Source organism: Pleurodeles waltl, chromosome 1_2, assembly GCF_031143425.1.
Source record: "Pleurodeles waltl isolate 20211129_DDA chromosome 1_2, aPleWal1.hap1.20221129, whole genome shotgun sequence".
Taxonomy (NCBI): Eukaryota; Metazoa; Chordata; class Amphibia; order Caudata; family Salamandridae; genus Pleurodeles; species Pleurodeles waltl.
In genome coordinates, this window is record NC_090437.1 from 38,895,931 (window position 1) to 38,920,455 (window position 24,525).

A 24,525-nucleotide genomic window follows, 5' to 3' on the forward strand; every position below is an offset into this window, starting at 1 on the left:
GCGAACTGCCCCAAGTAGGAAAAAAAAGGCCTGGCACAGGAGGGGGAAAAGGCCTGGCAGCGAAGGGGTTAAAGATACAGTATTTGTGTCGTGGCCAATGTTGCTGTCCCTAAAGCTTCAAATGCTTTATTTACCACACATATTTGCAACAATGAGCCCCCTGATATTAATCCAGCACTATTTCATAGAACACTGCTATCCGTGAATGTAGGCCACTATTTTTGGGGTGCCCGGGACGATTTTTGACCCCAATCCGACCCTGAACAATGTATCAGAGTGCCAAGTATGAATTGCCCTTTGCCCAAATTATGCATTTTCGGCGCGTTTCCTGCAACAGTCCGCCAGGGGGTGCCAGAAAGACAGAGCGTGGACCTGTGGGCTACGTTTACCGGTTGCCTAATCTCGGTGTCAGGTCGAGGGTTGGGACGGACTGCTGAAGTCCAAGGTAAGAAGAGAAAGGCGAATTAATTTACAGGGCTGGTCGAGAAAAAGAGAGGAGGGCCCTTGACACGGAAGTGACCGAGACGGGGGAAGCGGCGTGAAGGGGAGAAGAGGAGTTCTGCAGGGGCTCCAGTCCAGGACCATGGCAGCTCCTGTCCCCCCCAGGGCTGCGCCCAGGAAAGTCTTCCAGGAAAGGCAGAGAATCACGTCGCTGCCCCTATACTACGATGGCTTCCTGTGCGTGAAGCGTGCAAGGCAACAGGTGAGCCGCTCGGTTGTACCAGAAGTCTAGGCAGCTAAACATGCTGTGAGGCGAAGATACAAGTAGCTCCTGCATGCGAAGCTTTTTCACTTTGGACTCTCTTTTGTCTGTAACCACGTGGAAAATGCTGTCGAGAATATTTTTTACTGTTTCGCGTTTTACATTTAATTTAGTCTTCGTTGCTTTCTGTAAGGAAGCATGTTCTGCGAGGTTACAACTGGCAAGGTAACTCGGCAGGTTAATGCAAAAGTGTGATGTGTGAAGTACTGACGCAGAAATAACCCGTGCACACGTTAACGCTGTGTTGTAAATATATCTCATGCTTAAAATTAGAAGCTTTTTGTGAAAACCCGTCGCTCGTGTACGTCAGTGAGACAGCTTTTCAGCAGAGAATTATGAGGTCCTGTGCAACATATAGGGAAAGGCTGGCTTTCCTAGGACCACTTATATTAGGTGTAGCGAGGATTAGAAACGCGGTCTTCCAAAGATGAAATAAACAAGTTTTCCTTCTGCCATTAACAAGAAAGTACTATATTGCCAATTTCTTCAAAGCATTACAATATACTACAATAAAGGCAGGGGCTGTGCATTCAAATACAGTAGCTAGAACATTGTTATTTCATCGCTGCAGTAAATCAAATGTGATCAAGTAAAATATTCATAGGCAACACTGCTGGCAATATTAAACATTTGACGAGCTCAACAAAAATATTTTATGAGCTTTTCTATAATTTGAGAAGTGGGGTGATTGGAACTGTAATGAATCTAGATTTGTAACATCCGGAACATGTAGACACGAGCGATGGTTTCAGCAGGAGACATAATATAGGTGATACATTCACCACATGTCCCCACACGATTTTTTTTTTCTGCTATGGCTTTATAACTGTCGTGTTAGAATTCGCACAGATTAAGTAACTGAAGCATAATTCCCAAAAATGTCTAACGTGAGAGTTATGCCAAAGGTGCAATCAGGTATTCTTGAGCTTTATAGCTCGTTACATCATAAGAGGAACATTGCTCCAAACCTAGTATTTGAAAATCTGTAGCATTTTTCAAGACATCCTACATAAATTTAGCTTTATTTTTTTTTTGAATTCCGAATATTCAACATTGCTATTCCATCCACCCAAACTCTGAAAAATCCAACGTTCTAAAAGTTGATCAAATGCCCCCACCGCCTCCACCGGCTCGCTGTTCCTTTGCCCCGCTAAAAAGCACTAATTCTCTATATTGTGCCTATTCCTGAGTCCAGGTCTGTGCCCTCGCACTAAAACAACGTAAGATAAAGCTGCCTTAGGACCCAGTGTTTGATTTATTAATCAGAATTCAACCCTTATCTGTCCTTGTTTAACTGACCATGGAAACATAAACAATGAGTGGAATAAAGAGCACTGGGCAAGATCTAACCCGAGACTGGGAACAGTGGGAGCAGGAAAGGTTTCATGAGCATATGAGGGAGCAGGTAAAACCGTGACCTTAATTGCATGCATTCGGTGCTTGAACTGACCAGCTTAATTTATATGTCGTGAAGCAAACTGGAGGAGCTATGTTTGAGCTTCAGATGATCATATCTCATACCACAGAGCACATCTCCTTGGTAGCTATATATGGAGTATCACTCCAGTTTGCTCTCTGTAATGTGCCCTGTTCGCTCTTTCACCTGCCTCTTTCCAAACACAGTCAACTTTGTCTTACTGCAGATGACCACCAATCTGTTGAACCAACCAATCTGCATTTTTCAAAGTTTGCACCGGGCACAGCAAGTGGAACATCCTATTCTTCGTTCCCGGAAATATCCACCTGAACATTTTGACTGTGAAGAATGTGATTAAAGAAATGGAATGTTTACAGTGTAGCTGTAAATCCTGTAGATTCCTTAAGTTATCATCGTTTCCCCTCTTTTCCATGTATGAACTTTTATTACCGTTTGTTATAAGAATGAAAACAATATTCCGACAGTTTTACAGATCCCACGCTCCCCACACTCTAACACAACAACTGTTTAGTACAGATTTCCACATACTGTGAGAATAGGATTCACGTTAAAACACACTGCGGTTCAGGACCCTGGTGCTCCCCTCTTTCTTAAATATGACGTGCCTTCACTACATTTGATGTAAATCCACCTGCCCCTACGTACCCAGAAACCTTTCACTTTTTCTTCCTTTTTGTAAACCCCAGGACATCGAAAAGGGTCAGGCTTCAGATCTAAAACTTTTAGCAAAGTGGGGAGCAATTTTGTATTTTTACTGTCTATTTTTTATTCCCAGTCGAAACCCAAAATCAAACATATTAGTTACAGATCCATCTCACACAATGCAGAGTCCTAAAACAGGATTTCAGTGAGTTTCCATGTGATTTCTAGTATAAAAGCTTTAGATTTCCATGTGTAAAACATAGCATCATCCATTCATGTAGCACCCTTCCCAAATGAGAATTCATAGTGACACTCCACACGTTTAATAGAACACTCCACTTCAACAAGTTTATCTCCATTCCTTTACTGGCATTCAATTAGGTGCAGTGTTCAAGGACTGACATGACATACTGTTTTTAAATTGCGTCTATATGTTTTGCATCAATTCGTTTGTATTGCACCAAAATAGTAAATGATCCTCCAAAAGGATCTTCATTGGCTGATGATAACATGTTTCCTATGACATCTGTGACTTATGTTTGCAGACCATGATAAAGCAGTTATAAAATGTACAGTCTTTAGTGCTGCCGCGCCAGTTATAGAGATTTAGGGCCAGGGGCCAGATGTACTAAGCAGTTTGCATGTCGCAAACAGCGAATTTCGCTGTTTGCGACGTGCAAAATGCACTTTGCAATGCACAGACCTCGTTTTGCGAGTCGCAATTAGGAAGGGGTGTTCTCTTCCTAATTGCGAGTCGCAATGCAATGCAGGATTGCTTTGTGACTGCGAACGCGGTTGAAAACCAATCGCAGTTTGCACCCTTTTGTAATGGGTGGTAACCCATTCGCAAAAGGGAAGGGCATGGGGACCCCTTCCACGTTGAGAATGGCACTGCCACTGCCTGCTCTGAAAAAATGAAACGAAAACGTTTCATTTTTCGTTTTTGTAATGCATCTCGTTTTCCTTTAAGGAAAAAGGGCTGCACTACAAAACAAAAAAACTGCTTTATTAAAAAACAGTCACAGACATGGTGGTCTGCTGTCCGCAGCAGGTCACCATCCCTGTGAGGGCCGCCAATCGCAAGGGGGTCGCAAATTGCGACCCACCTCATAAATAATCATGAGGTGGGCCTTTGCGACCCCCTTGCGATTCGCAGATGGTGTCAGGGACACCATCCAAGATTCCGAATTGCGAGTCGCAAATTGTGAGTCGCTCTGATTCGCAATTTGCGGGTCGCAATACGGATTGTACCTACATCTGGCCCTTAGATCGATATAGCGTAGTAGAATGAAAATCACATAAACCAATTATTCATTTTCAGGTCTTTTTTTTATCAAACCAAACACAAACATAAATAATGCAAAAAAAAACAAAACAGTTTGACAACTATGAGAAGTTCCCCGTCTTTATGTGTAGAGCTGCTTCTCCCCCACAAAGCACATCGGCAGTATCAACAACTAACTCTGATGATCCACCTCAAATATGTGGTTTTCAAAACCAGAACCCCTTTAATCTATTTTCCTTATATATGTCTGTCTTTTTTGTTTAGTGGTTTTCAAAAAGATGTTCGTTTTGACATGGATCATTCTTGTAATCAACTACAGGGAGTGCAGAATTATTAGGCAAGTTGTATTTTTGAGGATTAATTTTATTCTTGAACAACAACCATGTTCTCAATGAACCCAAAAAACTCATTAATATCAAAGCTGAATATTTTTGGAAGTAGTTTTTAGTTTGTTTTTAGTTTTAGCTATGTTAGGGGGATATCTGTGTGTGCAGGTGACTATTACTGTGCATAATTATTAGGCAACTTAACAAAAAAAAATATATATACCCATTTCAATTATTTATTATTACCAGTGAAACCAATATAACATCTCAACATTCACAAATATACATTTCTGACATTCAAAAACAAAACAAAAACAAATCAGTGACCAATATAGCCACCTTTCTTTGCAAGGACACTCAAAAGCCTGCCATCCATGGATTCTGTCAGTGTTTTGATCTGTTCACCATCAACATTGCGTGCAGCAGCAACCACAGCCTCCCAGACACTGTTCAGAGAGGTGTACTGTTTTCCCTCCTTGTAAATCTCACATTTGATGATGGACCACAGGTTCTCAATGGGGTTCAGATCAGGTGAACAAGGAGGCCATGTCATTAGATTTCCTTCTTTTATACCCTTTCTTGCCAGCCACGCTGTGGAGTACTTGGACGCGTGTGATGGAGCATTGTCCTGCATGAAAATCATGTTTTTCTTGAAGGATGCAGACTTCTTCCTGTACCACTGCTTGAAGAAGGTGTCTTCCAGGAACTGGCAGTAGGACTGGGAGTTGAGCTTGACTCCATCCTCAACCCGAAAAGGCCCCACAAGCTCATCTTTGATGATACCAGCCCAAACCAGTACTCCACCTCCACCTTGCTGGCGTCTGAGTCGGACTGGAGCTCTCTGCCCTTTACCAATCCAGCCACGGGCCCATCCATCTGGCCCATCAAGACTCACTCTCATTTCATCCGTCCATAAAACCTTAGAAAAATCAGTCTTGAGATATTTCTTGGCCCAGTCTTGACGTTTCAGCTTGTGTGTCTTGTTCAGTGGTGGTCGTCTTTCAGCCTTTCTTACCTTGGCCATGTCTCTGAGTATTGCACACCTTGTGCTTTTGGGCACTCCAGTGATGTTGCAGCTCTGAAATATGGCCAAACTGGTGGCAAGTGGCATCGTGGCAGCTGCACGCTTGACTTTTCTCAGTTCATGGGCAGTTATTTTGCGCCTTGGTTTTTCCACACGCTTCTTGCGACCCTGTTGACTATTTTGAATGAAACGCTTGATTGTTCGATGATCACGCTTCAGAAGCTTTGCAATTTTAAGAGTGCTGCATCCCTCTGCAAGATATCTCACTATTTTTGACTTTTCTGAGCCTGTCAAGTCCTTCTTTTGACCCATTTTGCCAAAGGAAAGGAAGTTGCCTAATAATTATGCACACCTGATATAGGGTGTTGATGTCATTAGACCACACCCCTTCTCATTACAGAGATGCACATCACCTAATATGCTTAATTGGTAGTAGGCTTTCGAGCCTATACAGCTTGGAGTAAGACAACATGCATAAAGAGGATGATGTGGTCAAAATACTCATTTGCCTAATAATTCTCCACTCCCTGTATAAGCACTTGGAGTTTTTGTGACAATGCTTTTAATACAGAATTTCTGTTAAATGTCCTTTAAATTTAGTTAAACTCATATTTATTATTAAATATGCATTATTATATTGTGTGTTATTATTGCTGTATAACTCATTCTGAAACGAATGGGGGTCTGAGTAACAACCAGATTGTTCTAAATGGCTCACACTTAGTAGTTAAAGTAATGGCTATGGAGTTAAAACCTGGCTTATTATGTGTTGCCATCTAGTACTCTATAAGTAATATATTTATCTTTGAATATACTTAATAGAAAGAAGTATAAAACAGTAAATCCATGTATTTTTACTTTAGAGAGTAAAACGTGTAAGACTGTTATCATAAGGCAACATTCTTAAAATCCTCAACTAGAAAGTTTGGTAATCACATTTTCCCTGAGATAGACTGTTCCACCAAATGAATTGCTCTGCTGTTAATGGCTACGGGATTCCTGTTGTATTTTAATGACTTTTAGGTCGATAAAAAATGTCCACACACTTCCAATATGATACATAGCAACAAAGTAGTCGTCCAATGCCGTGCTTTTGCTGGTGGCAGTGCAAGTGAATTAGATTGGGGAATCCCAAAAGAAATGTTCATTTGGTGCTCTATAGTATAAAATAAATAACATTGAAGCAGTTTTTCTGCTTCTCCTGTTTTTTCATTGTGGGTTAGATTTAGAAGTCATAAATCCCATGTATCGCTGTACCTTGCTTCGTATGCCGAAAGAACACCCATTCAATTACATCGCCTGTTCAAAGTACAGTTCTGGGAGACCTGAGACTGCAGAAGATCCAAACGTGATAATTCACCAACTAGGTGATAATATTTTCATTTTATCAGGGCAAAATAAACTATTACAATGGAGCAATGGAGCAATGCTATACTTGCCACTGATACATTGTCACCAACTTGTAAACTTGCATCCCTTCTCGGACTCAGAAATACCAGAGACACGAGTCTATCTTTTGAGATAGCTTTATCAAATTTAAGAGTTGTTTTCCAAGGCAGCCTATGTCGACTTAATACCAGTGGTGACACGATCCATGTTTCTTGAGTGCATATAATATGGAATTCCTTTAAGTTATTTAAACCATTAGTTTGACATGTTTCTCACAGAAGATCTGTGACTCAAAAGCTACTATTGATTTTCTCCAGGATTAGAGCAAATGGAATTGTGCAGCTACAGAGGACTAAGTTAAGAGGCAGGGCTGAATAAGTAATGGGGCAGGAAAAGGAAAACTATGCAGCATAATTTGGTACATTCTATGGCATTATTAGTTCATATTTTATCACTTTAAATACACACACTTATCCTACCTGTCTCAAACGTGTCACTGCATTAATACTAGCGTAACACCTAAATTCAGCAATCAGAAACCGAACTGTAACCACCTAATTTTAAAAAGATTCTGCCAATGTGTGGCACCATGCACAGTGCTCGTTTTGTAACTTTTGATCCAGTTAAGCACAAAACCTGTTTTTTGATAATTATGCAGCAAATAGTTGAGTCTATGGCAAACACAGTGCATTCACAGTTATGCCAAAAAGACCCAGGCTGCAGAATCACATAATTCCTGTGGCCATTTCCTACAACTCTTTTTAATCTTTGGTCAGCACTGATTCTTCGTTGCGTAGGAGAAGCAAATCTGCAGAGGTTTGTATAAACCGGATTAATCACTACAGACGTCATTCAGATTATCAGATGAGCAATGCTGATCCGAAGTCTTGTCAATTATGTGGATATTACCATTCTAAGAGTTAGGGCGCCTTTTAAAATTATCAATTTTATTTTTGAGATGGGGATCATCGGATGTTTTTAATGCCAATAGACTTATCCAGCGTCCTCATTGAAGCTTCCCCATCATTGAAAGTTCAAATACATTTTATACCTTCCTTGTTGAAATCAGTGTTTCTCACATCTCTGTATCATAATCACAGAAGAAATATTTGCCTCTTTCATTCTGTTTCTCCCCTGGCACAAAAGCTGCAGCATCCGGATCATGTGATTTTCCACATTTCAGGCACTGTGCTGTTATGTTGTAGGTGGGCTTATCTGGTGGGCTGTATTTAGCACAACAAGTTTTATGCATGCTACGCAAGGATGGCCTTTTGTGTAACAACTGGGATTGTTGCAGAGTTTTCATTGCAAGATCCCAATTTTCCTTACTGGTTCACAAGTATGAATGACTGCACAAATCTTTCCCTCATGACTGTCCATTTCTGTTTCCGCAAGTTACACAGTGAATGTAGCTTGTGCAGCACACCCACCCAGTTTCACAGACCTCCAAGTCATTTGTGCTCAAACCAAACCAGAAATAAAGAACCTGCCCTATGGAGTTTCCCAGGGATCGTCACTCAGCCCCACCCTATTCAGTGACTATATGGCTCAACTAGTCAACCTATGTGATCCCAAAGCATCACTATCATCACATACGCTGATGACAACCAACTCATCCTCTCATTGACCGGCAAGGCAACCTCCACCAGAACCAACTTTATCAACTGTATGACCATGGTAGCAGACTGGATGAGAATCAACTGTTTGGAGCTCAGTTCAGACAAGACAGAAAATCTGATCTTTGGAAACAAGACTTCCCTGTACAACGCCACCTGGTGGCTGTTGAAGCTAGGAGCAACACTAACACCCACCGACCATGCAAGAAATCAGGGGAATATCCCTGATGACAAGTGCACCATGACTGCACAAATCAATGCAGTGAGCACTTCCTGCTTTCACATCCTACATTGGTACTAAAGATCTTCAAGTGGCTGCCACAGAACACCAGGTGGACCTTCACACAAGCACTCATCACAAGCAGGCTTGACTATGGCAACAAACTTTAAAACAGAATCTCAAAGCAACTCTTAAAAAGACTCCAGACCATCCAGAATGACACTTCAAGACTCATGTGGACCTCTCAGACTACACCCACATTGCAACCACACCTTAAGGTGTTCCGCTGGCGCATTTACAAGCACAGCCAATTGAAACTCCTCACACACACATACAAAGCCTTACACAACATTGGACTGGCATACCTGAACTGCTGCATACACTTTCACAAGTCTGCCAGACACCTACACTCTGTCTCACTCTCAGTAGTACCACCCCATCCCCGCATTCACAGAAGCAAGCAGGAGGTCAAGAGTTCTCCTACATTGCACCCAAAACATGGAACGACCTCCCTTACACACTAGACTCCTCCTTCTCAAATTTTGAGTTCTACAGGAGGCTGAAGACTTGGCTCTTTGAATAATTCCGCTGGGAGTGAACGCCCACACTTCTTTTCAAGCACCAGGATACCCTCTTGGGGATTAGTGCACTCTACAACTCTGCATAACAAAACATAATATCCCCTGCAGCAAAAGCTATGCTGTCGATAGAGGTGTAGGGAAATCAGGAAATTATGCAATTACTGGTATCCCACTAATCGAAAATTACACTGGGTTTCACTTGTGTAATAAAAAGTATGTACAAGCCTAGCTGTAGAACATGCACATGGTTCTTTTACCTTTTATCCATATGGATATCCGTAGCTGTCTTTCGCAGTGTGTGATATGTACGCAGTGGCTGTCCAAGGCTTGTTGTAGTTTCTTGAATATGAAAGGTAGGGTAAATAAGTATGTGTTGTTGGTGGTTTGCGATGTTGGCATAGTGTGGCAGTCCAGATTACTGTATTTTTGTTTGGGTTCTTGTTTACTGAGTTCTTAGTGGTGGAGAATGTTTGTGAAAACTTGCATTTAGGTGAAGCAAGAATGTAAACTATTTCTGTATGTTTAGTAGCAATGGGGACTTCCCTGTTCTACTCTAACCCTTTGTGTCATTTTAGGATTGAATTGCAAACCCCATGCTTAGCAGCAACCATTCAGTCGGTCTAGGTTATTTTGGCGCCTCTCCCAAAGAGGGAGATAATAGCCAGATTTGCTTATGGCAGGCATTCCATTTTTGTGGCAGGCAGTGGGAGCCCTGTGGGGAGAGAACTCTCGTTCAAGGTTAGCAGATCATGGAAGCATATGGTAAGCATTGTTGGGCTGTTGGCACTGCTATCTTAGCTTTGAATATGCTTTTCTACTGTGCTCAAGCCATTGTTTTTTACTGTACTCAACTTTATGTTCTACTGTATTTGACCCCATGTTTTCTACTGTGCTCAAACCAATGTTTTCTACTGTGCTCAAACCAATTTAAGTCATCTGTTTGTGAACAGGTGTAACCAGTGCCATTTAAGATTAAGACAAATGAGCTCTGTTTACTTGGTCCGCAAAGGCCATTTAATTGCATTGGTTTTACAGTAATATGATAGATAGCCAGTTCCACGTGTGTACTACAATGTACAGTAGAGGTTTTCATCCACATATTTAATTTAAGTGTCAGTAGCAACACACGGTAATATGACTGTAAAAAATGCATTGGCTGGTAGATGCCTATTGAGATGTTTTCTATTTCTCAGGATGTGGTCATTGATTTCCCTCTGGATCAATTTCTACAGCTTGAACTCAGTGTTTTGTGATACAGGGAAGCAATACATCCCATGGGAATAGAATAGAATAGCTTTTATTCGGTATGAAAAATTCATCCATTACAACAAATAATCACCAATACATTTGTTAAAAAAAAAAGCAGTAAAAACCATATATAATAAAAACACCCATCAAGAATATCAACATATATAACCTCATGTATAGAAACAATAAAATAGAAAAATTCATTCTAAAAACTCCACATTATTACGCCAAGTAATAGCTCCCTTCCGGAATGATCCCAGCCCCTTCCACACCAATACATCTGAGGCCATCTGCAACAACATAAAAGCAGGACGATATTGCATGAAACCCTTGGGCCTTAGGAGAGGTAATAAAAATCGAGTTCTAAATGGTGCATAAAAAACACAAAACAATGTAAAATGGGACAAGGTCTGTTGGGACACCCCATCACAAGGGCAGGGTCTAATACATTTGTCCCCATACTGACCTAACGGGAAACACAGATTACTTCTGATGATCCCCAAACGGAAACGGATTATGAGAGACCTTTCCCTCACATCCTTTATCTCTAAGAGATAGCGCTCAGGACCTACCCACATCTTTAACATGATGAAATCCCTGATCGATTTTTTCCCTAAGGCCTCCCCCTCCCCCCTGTTCTCCTGGAATCTTAAAAAATTATCCTTAACCCATTTCTTATCACAACTGGTCAGGCCCTCAGGATACTCAAACAAATCAGGCCGCCCCAAATCACGAGCCATCTTCCTTATGTGCATCAGCCAGGGAATATTCTTTACATTGTCACAAGCTAAACAATCCCTTAAGATATCCCTATTAAGAGTGGCATGTTCGTTACTCCAAATTGAGATCCATAGCAGAAGGGGAGCCAACTGAATAGTGTCCTGCACAAACTCAAGCTCCAGTTCCAAATGAAGGCTAAAACCAGGGATATTTTGTCCAACTCCCAATAGCCTTCTACAGAACTGGTTTTCTTCCACCGCAAGGGCTCGGGTGTCCCTATACCCCCAAAGTGCAGCACCATACAGCAGGACAGGGAGGCATTTTCGCCTATAAATTTCAAGCAAAGGCTTGATGGGTTTACTACCTACCCTTACAGCAAAGTCAAAAGTCGCACCAACTGTTGCATGAAAAAGCGCACCCCTTCTGGCAATACAAGGTTTCCAAGATCCTTTCTCATCAAAAATAATCCCTAAATTTGGAAACTCATGGACCCTACTAATAATTTGATCCCCCACCCTTAGCTCCCCCACCCTACTCAAAGGTCTTCCACAGACCATAAAATGTGATTTCTTAAAATTGACCTCTAAACCCAAAGCTGACATAAAGGAGACATAAGCTCTAACTATTTCCTGGAGACCATTCATAGTGCGAGCCATGAGGACCGCGTCATCCGCATACGTCAGCACAGGGATATCAGTACCATTCACCTTTGGAACATCCCTACATTGTTCCATCAGAAAATCAGACAATCCTTTTGTATATAGAAGGAACAAAGTAGGAACCAGAACACACCTCTGGCGCACACCCCTTGAGAGCTTAAAAGCCTCTGAGCATTCCCCATTAGACCCCACCCTCACATTTGCAACCGTCACAGAATGTAGATATCGGAGCAACTCTACAATATTGGGATCCAACCCTAGCTGATTTAACCTCTCCCATAGTATAGACCGGTTCACTTTATCGAAGGCACAGTTAAGATCCATAAAAGCAAGATAGAGCGTACCTTTCCTGGCCTGCGTGTATTTGCCGATCATCATCAATAGGTTGAGACATTGATCTTGCATGCTGAGGCCTTCCCTAAAACCATACTGGTCCTGGCTTAAAATAAAATATCATTCTCTATCATCCAGGACTCCAGACGCCTTAAAATAATCCATCCCAGAATCTTCACAGAAGAGTCCAGTAGAGAAATAGGGCGGTAGGACTTAGGATCATTTCGGTCGCCCTTTTTAAACACTGGGACAATACATGCCAGTCTCCAAGAGGCAGGAATACTGACAGTAACTGCTGCATTAAGGACATTTAGGAGAATAGGTGCCCATAGCTGGGGGTTAGCTTTATACAGGTCCATAGGGATCGAATCCGGGCCCGGAGCTTTATTACTCGCACTACTCTGTATCGCATCCATAACCTCCTGGAACGAAAACGTAATTGCTAGGTTGGGAGCCATATCATACTCGTTCTCCTGGTTATTTCTTAGGGGAGTACCCTCAAAAATACTACAAAAGTGAATTACCCATGCCTCCAGGGCGATTTTACAGCCAAGGCCCTCAGATGTATCTGTTCTAAAGGAACCTCTATTTACCACTCTCCAAAACAGGCCAGGATCCTTCAGAGCTATGGCACGTTCTAACTCTTCCCAGGCTTTATCTTTGTGTTTTATCTTGCTGTCTCTCAGGGCCCTCTTATACTTCATTCTAGCTTCTTTTACGAGGACCCAATCCCTGGGATTTTTCTTAGTGGCCATCTTCAGGTTTGCCCTTGCAACGTAGCAGGTCTTGTCGTACCAACCACTTTTACGTTTACTAGGTTGGCTGTCTACTGAAAAAAGGCAGTCTCTCACTGCTGCATTTACTTCTGTTATTGCGTCCATAACAGTTTTAGGATTAGGAGCCTCTGTCAGGAGTGTGTCCATAAATAAGTGTACATTTTCCCCCACCACCCTTTCTACAACTTTTTTGGGACTCCACTTGCTTCCACCCAAGCCGCCTACCCTGGTCCTTTATCTCCACTACTACAGGCCTACCTCGTCCCAAATTACGTAGGGCCCCAGGGAGTTTAAAGGATACTATAAGGGGATTATGATTACTGAAACACTCCCCCAGCACCTCACCCCCAATCACCAGGTCTTTCATAGGTGGAGACATAAAAATATAGTCAATGGTGGATTCAGATCCTCTTCCCACATAGGTTGGGAGTTGATGAGTCCCTACGGCTTCTATATCACACAAATTCAGAAGGCCCAACTTCCTGAATTCCTTAATTAGAACCCTGCCTCTGGAGTCCTGCAGACCATCCACTAAAAAATCCTCGCAGTCACAAATAAAGGGATTAACCACAGTACTACGCCTCCCCAACGTAGCATTAAAGTCTCCAGAGACAATAGCACAGAATTCTAGCCCTAACTCCTCCATTCTATTATTTCAAAACCTGAAGAACGGAGAACAGGGCCCCAATTTGGCACCCCACATCCCACACAGCGTTATAAAAGTTTACCAGTAAAATATTAAAATTATTGGAGAAAATTACCCATACCAGCAATATACCTTGGTGATTGCAGTTCATTGAAAAGCACCCACTATCTTAGAGAGGCGAATTAGGGTAACTAGGCCACCTTTTGAGCGGCCACCAAGAGACTGCACAGCTGGAATTGCAAATCTGTTATACCCATCCCACACAGACGACCCCTCCGACCAGGTTTCCTGAAGCATGATCACATCATAATTAGTCACACACCTAATCCACGCCTGATCAGATAACTTAGCATCATAGCCCGCAATATTCCATGAAATAAGTTTACACTGTGGGGGCACCTCTTCCCGTATAGCCCGGGTCACGGCGCATTGTCAGTCCACCCCTTCCAAGGATAAATTACTGTTAGTGACAGTTCTTCTGCTGGTTACCTGGAGGCTATTCTGACCCAGGGGGGGATTCCTACCAGAACCTAGAGACACCCCAGCACTCAATCGCATGTGGTCATAAAAATAACCCAGAGGGACCATACCTATTGTACCTATTGTACCAGCTCTAAAGGTCGATAAGTAGAAAGGAGCCTTTGAGTCAGGGCTGGATATCTAACATTTATAATAATACAATCTTCATCCCCCACCTTATTTTTGGGCCCGAACCATCCAATTCTTCTGGCAAACAGAATATCCTTGAAATCCTTACATGAGAAATCACAGTTCTTACTCAGCCAATATCCAACCTTGTTTGTGAGTTGGGCCGTGGACTCGGTTACCCCAGGAGCAAGAGCAGGTACATTCGTCAACACCACCACATAGGGGCCACAAGCTGGGGGGAGATCCAAACAAGCCGAAGAAGGCCTGGCCGTCGGGAGATTCAAATTATTGTTCCCAACCAGCTGTTGGTCATCCCCCCCAGCTACCACAAAATCAGGATCAGGCTGCCTACTACAGCTAGGCCTATTGACAATCCTATCCGCCCTTAATATAGAAGTCGGTGCAGCCGGCACAATCTCAACACGAGCGCCCTGACCCCCAGAATTTCCAGGATTAACCTATAGCTGAGATGATTTTCCCAGAGGCCCCAATGACCCCACAGTGTCCTCCGGCAGGAGTGACTCCTCACAGGGATGGGATCGCCTGGTCGGGGCCACACATCCACCTACACAGTGCCTCCCCTGACTTCCTTGCACAGATATCAGAGAAACTGCCTCTTCTATGGCCGATAACTTCGCCACAACGGGGGATAAAATCTCCTGGATCATTTCACAAAGTTTTGACAATAAAATAGAAACCTCACAACCCAGATGCTGGCAAGGTGCAGGGTCACTACTCGTACCCTTAAGGGAGTTCCAAGGGAGATGTTTTCGACTTGGGCACTGATTTATTTAAGACCTTTTTTTTCCTCGGGGGAGGGCTACATTTATCCGTGGAGCAGGCCGGGGGAGAAGATAATAAAAGTCTTTTGCTTCTTCTGGAGGGGCCTTGGCCACCAGAACCCTCTGTTGTTTCTGTTAGCTCAATTTGAGCAGGCTCAACAGCAGCCATAACAGTACCTTGGGCTCCCCCCGGATAAGTCACCTCCACATCCACAACCTCACGTGGACCACTATCTATTGGGGCCTGACGCCAGTCCTCCAGTTCCATGGATAACCTCCTCTCTGCCAGATCAATCTCCTTCGTTACAACTCCGACAGCTCTTGCGAGTCCAATGTGGTGGTGCCACTTCCCTGTCTACTACCGCCACCACCACCCGCTATAGGACCAGATAACGGACCACTTTTCCTGCCCATTTTTACAACAAACAAAACAAACTAATAAATAAAAATTAAAACTATTAAAACTATTAAAAACCCACTAAAAAAGCTCCAAACTGTTCCCCAATATTAGTAGATATATAAATAGTCACCCTCCACTGGAGATGAAAGGGGGGGTGGCCCAGCCCAGCCTCTGACGGGCGATGACGGGCGCAAGACGGGCCCGCCCTTGGCCCGGGCGCCGCCCGCACGCGTCCCGCAGTTGCAGGAGCGCGATTAAAGTTTTAAAGGGCTCCTGCCCTGCACCCTAGTGACGCCACCTCCTCCACTTTCCGCGCGCTTCCCGCGGTTGCGGGAGCGCGATTTAAGTTTTAAAGGGCTCCTGCCCTGCACCCTAATGACGCCGCCTCCTCCTCTTTCCCCGCGCTTCCCGCGGTTGCGGGAGTGTGATTAAAGTTTTAAAGGGCTCCTGCCCTGCACCCGAGTGACGCCGCCTCCTCCTCTTTCCACGCGCTTCCCGTGGTTGCGGGAGCGCGATTTAAGTTTTAAAGGGCTCCTGCCCTGCACCCTAGTGACGCCGCCTCCTCCTCTTTCCGCGCGCTTCCCCCATGGGAAACAGGATTACTATCCTCATATCTTCTCTGTGTACCCGGTGTCCGATCTGCAGAAGCAATTTGTACCATCACTAGGCACCGAGTCAATATCATGGAACCTCCAGACAGTAGAACAATATCTCAAGCGAAAGTGCCTCAGTCATTATCAAACAACAAATGTGGCTCAATTGTGTAAGGGTGGTCTCCACTGAAATCGAAAAAACTGGCATTAAACTGAATAAGTTGCTTTCCTCTGTGGGCAGAGCTTAATTTGCAAAAGTATAAGCAGTGAGACCAAAAGGTTTGCTCAGAAGCACTCAGCATGCTGAATAGCTAAGATGTGTAGTTTTGATTCCACTTCATGCCTCTTTAATCCACTATCCAATACTGCCTGCATCTTTATTACTCCTTACTGGTTTCTACTTTTTCCCTTTACCACATTTTTCTCGTTTTTCTTTTCCTTCTTTCTCCTTTTTGTGGTTTTCCTTCTCTTGGTCTGGGCCAAAGTCTGTTGAGGAAAAATAAGTGCCAGCCCACAAAAATAAGTGCTTATGGGCCCCATGTGCACCCATCTGCTCAAAATAACTACTGGCTGTAGATGATGTCATAATATCTATTGTAATATTACTGCTTGACATTGATTGGGCATGTTGACCAGAGAGGGAGGGCTGATTTGGTTATTTAAGGTTAGTCAGTTACATTTACTTATCATTGGATTCGGTCATGAATCACTGTGATACTTCATGTGTTTGCTAATTGGATTGATCATTCTGAATTTATTTTACTTTTACATATCTGGAAAGTTGCAAAACTCCACAGGACTGAGAAAGGACATGGCACAGGAAAAGGCCATATATGATGGATAATTAGGGCTATAAACGGTTCCTGTTGGGAACCCACTCATTACAGCTCTTGAGTAAAAATCAACGCCTCTGTAACTCACCAGGGCTAAACCTCAATTGCTATTCTCCACCACTTTCTAGATTTCCATAACTTCCTTAACAGAAATGTGAATTTTGTACCTTTAACTTTTTTTTATAATCAACTTTATTGTTTTTGGTTTTGGCCACCAGTACAGTTTCATTGGCATATCGCAGTTAAAGCACCACATCACAACATAACCGAAAGAGTTCTTGCACAGGTCCTCCGACCGCCATATTCAGAGTACTGAAGGACTTCCGCCTCAAGTTGGGCGGAAATCCTCCAGTACTCATGCTGGCGGTCGGAAGTGCAGAGGCAGGCCCACCGCGGGCCCGCCCCACCAAAAGGACTCCGCCCGCCGTATTACGACTTGTAATACGGCCTGGCGGTTTTGTGGCGGTGGTGCTGGGATGGCAGTGGGAGAGCCGGGTCCCGTTATCTCAGGAAGGAGCACATCATCAGACGATGTAAGTTTCCTCCACAAGGGGAGGGGGGTGTGAATGGGTGTGTGCGAGTGTGTGTATGCATGTAATGCATGGGGGGGTGGGGAGGGTGTGTTTGTGTGGGCGTGTGTCTGTGTGTAATTGTGGTGATGCGTGTGTGTGCGCCTGTGTGTAAGTGTGTCGTGAGTGTGTGTGTGTGTGTCAGGTGGTGTGTGTGTGTATGTGGGGTTGGGGGTGCAGTATGTGGATCGGGGGTGGGGGATCTCTACTGAGGGGGTGGGGGTCTCCACTGCAGGGGGTGGGGGATAGGAGGGTCACTACTGGGAGTGGGGGGTAGTCATTTACCGGCAACAGGAATGCAAATTCCTGTTGCCGGTAGCCTTTCTGCCAGGGATTTAGTGGCGGTGCTCCTGCCACGGAATCCCTTGTGGAACGGGGACTCAGAATACCACCGGCGGTATTGGGTGGCACGCTGGGTCCGAGATGCTCGTCTCCGGCCTGGCGGGTCCAGCCGCCCTGGTGATAGCAACGGGAATCTGGCAGTTTGGTACAGGCCAAACCGCCACATTAAATATTTGGCGGTCTGCACGCCACTCTGGCGGCGGTCAAAAGACCGCCGCCGGCCTGGAGGTTCAGGTTCGCCGAAGTTGGAATAAGGGCCACAGTGTGTTTGACTCGTAGGCCTGAGGTCTCCCAACAGAGTTAACAAACATGTAAGCAACGCGTGCGTGTCACCGATGGGTTAGACATATATAGCAGAATGCCATCAGTGTACAAGGCGATGCGGTCTTCATGGCCCGTCTACAACCTCCAGCTCTATATTTGTGCGTTATAGCATATGAGTCTTGCCAGGAGTTCTATAACAAAGGAAAAGAAAGGGGGAGATGGGGCAGCCCTATTTTGGCACCCTACGAATAGGGAAGGTGTCAGAGAGCATCCCATTGATTTGCACCTGCGCAGATGGTTGCGAATAGAGCAGTTTGATGTACCCACAGAAGGCAGGGCCAAGGCCAGACATGCAAATGACCTGTTCATTGTGTCAAAAGCTTTCTCGAACTCAACTAATGACAGGGCATTGGGGGGCATCAGGGGCTATTGGCGTGCCAGGGCAATGTGCACGCTGCTAAGACAGTGTCTTGCACTTCTAGCTGGTATAAAGCCACCATGATCTAGGTGGACAAGAGTGGCAATGTGGTTTTCAATCGGTTGGCTAATATTTTGGCAAACACTTTTATTTCTTCATTCATAAGGGAGCTGGGTCAATAAGTAGCACAGGCGTTTGGTGTGGGGCACTGTTTAGATGTGACCACTGTAGTGGCTGTATCAAGTTCTCCTGGAAAGTGGTCCACCTTAGCAGCCTTGTCGTAAAGTGCGAGTAAATGTGGAGAGAGGTTGTCCCGATATGTGCTATAAAACTCTGCATGGTAGCCTTCTGGGTCCGGTGTCTTATCCGCAGGTAGGTCTGAGATGGCAGGTGCTATCACCTCGACTGTGATTGGTTAGTCTAATTCACACCATGTGGACGTGGTCAAAGATATGTTGTCCAAAAGCGGGGAGGTAGTTTTGACTTCTGGCCTTGGGACAGCTGAATATAGAGTTGCCGATAGATGTTGGCAAAGGTTTAGGTTTGTACTATGGCTGGTGTCATCTGGAGGGGATTGCCAGTATCTTCTAAGATCACAGCAAGTTGATGAGAAGTCTCGTCTTGGGAGTCGCCGAGAGTTATGCTTCGACCCCCAGTGCCTGGTCCTCTAACAGGGTCACACTTTGGAGTCTATCCTCCGCCTTCTGTATTATAAAACTTTTGACCACCTTCTGATGGTGACCTTGCATGCCTTCCTTAAGACCCCTTCTGAGTCTATTGTGCCTCTGTTCATCTATACATTTACTTTGAAATGGTATCCTGTTTCTTGACAAGTTAAGAGTTGGCTAGTAGTTAATTATCAATCAGTGCTTAATTTATGCACATGGCTAGAAGTGGTGGAGGTAGAACAAGAGAGAAAGACAGAAAAGGGAGAAAAAACAAAAGAGAAAAATAGTGAAATAGTGGCAAATGGGGAACATGCAAGAGTGAAATAAAAAGACCAGTAATATGGGGTTATGGAAGAAGGAGCCCCTAGTACAAATGGACCTAAAGGTACTATGGACCCAAAGCCCCATAAGTATATAAGTTAGGTTTGGACTAAAGGCCCATAGGTACGAATGGTTTTGCATTTCCAAATTTGCGATTTCCTACTAGGAAATTGCAAATTAGGAAATGCAAACCCAAGAGTGCCAGTGGACCTAGAGCCCCGCTTGTTGCACCCAAAAAAAAGTGGTGCTCATGTAAAGCGCATAAAAGCCATACGGACATTTGCCTGCTACAAGACACTTTAAAAAATGCATTTTGAATGTCTTTTTTTAAACTTGCACACGGTTACCGTCGACTTTGAGTCGATGGTAATACCATTTCCTAAATGCCCATTTTGCAAATGCATTGTACATGTGCTTAGGAACTCGTAAATAGGAAATCCCTATTTGCAGTTTCATATTTGGGAATCGCAAAATGTGATTTCTACTGGGTAGAAATTGAATTTAGCGATTCCGTGTTGGCCTTTGTACATCTGAAAAGGCAATTTAGCATTTCTGAACGGGTCACAATTGTGACTCGGTCCATCAAGAAATGCTAAATCCTTTTGTACATCTGGCCAATTGTTACATGTCAATGTTGGGGGCAAAGGAGGACAACTTTATTATGTACTCATTGAACTTAAGTCTGGGTAATCAACTACTCCTGTTAAGACTTGTGCGGACGCCAGCAGGTTGAAGTGGGATGGCCCAGTTAAGAATGGTATTAGAGTACTTGTGGTAAATAATGTTGGATTAGCTCTTGTCTTTGAGTATGGGAAAACAATTAAAGTAAACAAAAATTATATATGTTTATCTCCTCATCCTAATGCGTCCCTGCAACAGCTTGTCAGCTGGCTCAAGCAGTATATGAAAGTTAAACCAAAATGAAATATAATTGACTATACAAGGTGTAATGCTTGGGATTTGTTCCTGATACACTTTTAGACACCAGTATGTTTGTATCTTTGTACATGTGGTGGCTCTGTTTTGTCATTTTTCAGGCATTAAAAGGAGTGCCATGTAAAAAAAATTCATGTGACACCACGAATCTTGTTTTGTCACCCTGACAAATGGGGCCAGGTAGCGGGTATCTTTTCAGGGAAAAGAAAACTGACAGGTCTCTCCCGCTGAGGAAAGCCTTTATGGGGGAAGGTGCTGGGAGTCAGACAAACCTGTCAGAATCTACCTCCTAGGTAAAAAACAAAACCCTTCCCTAAAACAGTGCGCACAGGTATTGGTGTTTTACAACAAACAACTATTTATTATATGGCATTCTCCTATATCATTTTGACATAATTATTAGTAACCCAGCAAACAAAATGAATAAAAGAGCGAACACAAAATAATAATCATATTTTATGACACACCGCAACTCTGTTAGTGTAATCATTAACCTATAATATTAATAGCCAATTTACAATGCCGTTTATTCTAGAATATCTATGACAAACCATATGCAGCCATGCATACTTTAATGACTCTGCCATGAATTGGAGAGTCATCTTTCACCATCGGCCTAGCCTGGCCCTACTCCAATTACTGGTATAATTTGATGTCTTTTACGTACATAGTAGTATATGGAGCAGGCCTGGGTCTGTTCATGGTCGGCACTTGTATCTGTTACAAAGAATAGTAAACAATGGTTTTATTCGGCTTTCAGGAAGGACAAGGATGGATATGGAAACAGATAGGCTATTTGTAGTTGAAGAACAGATCCACCGCAATCTTAAAAACAAACAGTTGCAAGGTTGAAAATTGTTTTTTCTTCCTTATCAACTTTAGCAACAAAAAATATATGCAATTGAACACACTTAATTTTATATACTTTGCCTAAAGCTGAAAGGCACACTTTAGTTATGAAGATGCCTGCCTTCTAGACCCTAAACTGCAGTCATGCACTTTAAAGCATTCCTGCACAAACACAAGCCGTGATATGGCAAGTCTTGTTCTGTATGTAACATCACATGGATATTTAATAAAATCCTTTCCACAGGTCACCGTGTACCGGTGCTTTATTTAAAAACATGGAACTCTATTTTTAGAAAATCAGTGTTGGTGAAGAAAAAAATTGTTTACCTGTGATAGCGCTTCTTTGGCTTTGACATTTTTTATGAAGTTACATACAGTCCGCCCTTTATCTCCTAAATCCATTGCCTGCATACAGGTATGTATAAGGGGCAGAAATGGCTGTTTTGACAAGCCTTAAGTGCTTTTCAGCAATGACGGGGAATCATTTCTAAACATGGTATGAAAAAAGAAACGTCCTCATAGTTAACCATTGAAGGTATTTGGCACTGTGCTCTGCTTGAAATGAGGAAACCATCTTCTGTTTTTTTGAGCTGCATTTCTGCATGGACCTGTGTTTATCAGCTGTACACTTGGAGACTGATTTGTTTGAGTGTTTCTAACAGGGTTAGTGTTGCTAGGTTTGGTTTTGCTTTAGTATACATGATGTTAGATAATCAGTCTCACTCCTAAACAAACACATGCTTGCTGCCTTACATCTTTTGTGTCTTTGTAATTTAATCTCTATTTGGTCCTGTGACTGCATCAATATTCATAATGGCTTGACACCACACCAAGGTGTCCGGTGCTGATTTTCTCTAAGACCTTCACCAAGAATGGTATCAGGAAGATCGGTCTGCAGTTGGTGAGCTTTGAAGCGTTCAAGGAGGGTTTATAATGGGAGGACTGTTGCATTTGCAAGCATCTGTGAAAGTCGCTGAAGAGGTGGACATATTTAGAATGGATGTGAGCATAATTCTCATAAATTGCAGTCCTCTGGGGTTGACATGGTGGGGGCAGGGTACGATGAGGCCCCTCAGTGGATGGACTTCATGGTGAAGTCATTCTCTGATGGGTCATGTGGTTAGCATTGGTTCTTTAGATAAGATAGAGAGACCTTAGACAAGGTCTGTTGGTTCTGGTTGCGGGTTGAAGTTGCTGTGAATGGTGGTGATTCTGTTGCTGAAGAATTGACTGAGACTGTTGCAGAGGTTCTATGAGATGGTGATTGAATTGGAGGTGGTCACAGGTGAGGTAATTTCTTTGCTTTTGTTGGTGCTGACATTGATGCTTTCTGCCAGAACAGCACTTTTGGTGGTCTGGACTATTTGGTGGTAGTGTCTCAAGGTGCATTTGAACATGCTTCTGTCTGCATTGTACTGGCTCATTCTCCATTTGTACTCCAGTTGTTTGCAATGGTCGTTCATCCAACTGAGTTCCTCCCCAAACCAACTTGCCTGGGGTCTAGATCTTGTTATGTTGCTGTGTTTGAGTGGGACCAGTGATTCGGTGCAGGAGGTGGCCCAAATGTTGAAATCTTGATGGCTTTTGGTAGGCTGTTGCTGTGTGCAAGTCAGTGGGTGATGACAGCAGAGTTCCAGCCCTTGTCAGTGATGCTATTTCAGTTTCGGCGGGCTGGTCTTGCAGTGATGCATGTGCGTTCATCCAGGACGGGATTCTGAACTTGAGAAATGCATGGACTGTCCAGGAGACTGATGTGAGCTTGTCAACTTAGATGTTGACAAAGGTTTAAAAATATGGTCCAGGAATTGTCTGGCGTTGTGAGTGGGTCCCTTTAATCATTCGGTAACACCCAAGCTCCCAAGTTCTTAAATTAGTGTTTTTGAGTTGGGGTTGGTGGGGGCTTCCAGGTGCAAGTTTAATGTTTCCAAGTAAATTGTAGCCCCCAGTATCGAGAGTAAATGGTGCAACGCAGTCTGTGCAGGTTTATGAAGTTGGTGCACTGTCCAAATGGCCAGTAGATGTGAGTGCTGCTAAGGTTGAAGTTGGCTGTGATGTGGATCTTGAACAACAGGTGTTCTATTTTGGAGGATGATATGTCCATGACGATGGTGCAGCTCATAGCGTTCTTGGGGTTGATGGTGATTCTGCCTCTGAGCTTGTGAAGCTTGTCTTGTCTGGCAATTTTGTAGCGGCCAGGGATAGCTGAGACAACATCAGGTGCTGATGATGGATTCAGCCAGATTTATCTGAGGAAAAGTAGGACAGTGTGCATCTCAAGAAGCAGGTTCCAGATCTTTATGGTGGGTTTGGTGAGTGAGTGGGTGTTGAGCATGCATACAAGCGCGGAGTGTTGTGTGAGTGATTGCATGACTGTGAGACGGAGATGTAGGATGCTGTTGGTGGAGGTGCAGTGAGCTTTGGGTGTGGATAAGTACATGAAACATGCAACAAAAAAAACAGTAGAACGCTCCCTTCACATACTAAATGGCCTGGCTGTGCAGGTCTGGAATGCATTATATGACTTGTTCAAAAGTGTCCATGTGCAGGACTGGTTGGCAGTGAAATACTCATGAGGTTTTGTTAATCCTCACCCTTCACATTATGATAGAAATTAAACATATTGATGGTTTATAGTAAGTAAATTAAACCAGCTTAAGTCAGTCATTCAACAATGTAATAGCATAATGACAAGACATTTTCATAACAATATGCCCCATTGGAAATGTAACTTTTTTTAAAACTTGAAATATCTCAAGTCCTTGAGGCAATCTTAAAGGCAGAATGATTCTTAAGGCACTCTGTGTTGTGAAGGTCAGTAAAAACATTGAGATGGCATACTGTTTTTGTAAGCTGTTCACTTCAAGACACTTTGGGTTGTGGCTCGGACGACGAGGTGATGGCAGCGTAATTCTGCCAATCCCACCGACGCAGACTTTTGAGGAGGATTTACGTGTCCATTTTTTGCATGTTTTTGGCCACCGACATCAATTAATGTGCCTGGTTGATACGGTTTATGCAGTAACACAGAGATCTTCCTGCAACTTCACCCAGAGACCTGTATACCACTGAAAACTCTGTGATGCCCTGGTCTTGGGATACGATCTACAAAATGACTGTAGTCCCGATCCGGCCAACCCTGCGGTATGTACTCGAATCGCTCACCACTGAACGAAGGTAGCCTCTGTTCATCCTCTAACCTCAGCGCAAGCCCACTTTAATGCACTGCATCATACCTC

At 43.5% G+C, this 24,525-nt stretch overlaps 1 protein-coding gene across 3 annotated transcripts in view; it reads left to right on the forward strand.

Annotated features, from left to right (window-relative positions):
- The first annotated feature begins 418 nt into the window (after window positions 1-418).
- The window catches only part of STAP1 (signal transducing adaptor family member 1), a 478,236-nt gene continuing 454,129 nt past the window's right edge, over window positions 419-24,525 (forward strand). For all 3 annotated transcript variants that reach the window (XM_069235790.1, XM_069235796.1, XM_069235804.1), the window contains exon 1: window positions 419-703. In XM_069235790.1, coding sequence (XP_069091891.1) covers window positions 584-703 — 120 coding nt within the window. In that variant the 5' untranslated portion in view covers window positions 419-583. The remainder of the gene's footprint in view (window positions 704-24,525) is intronic.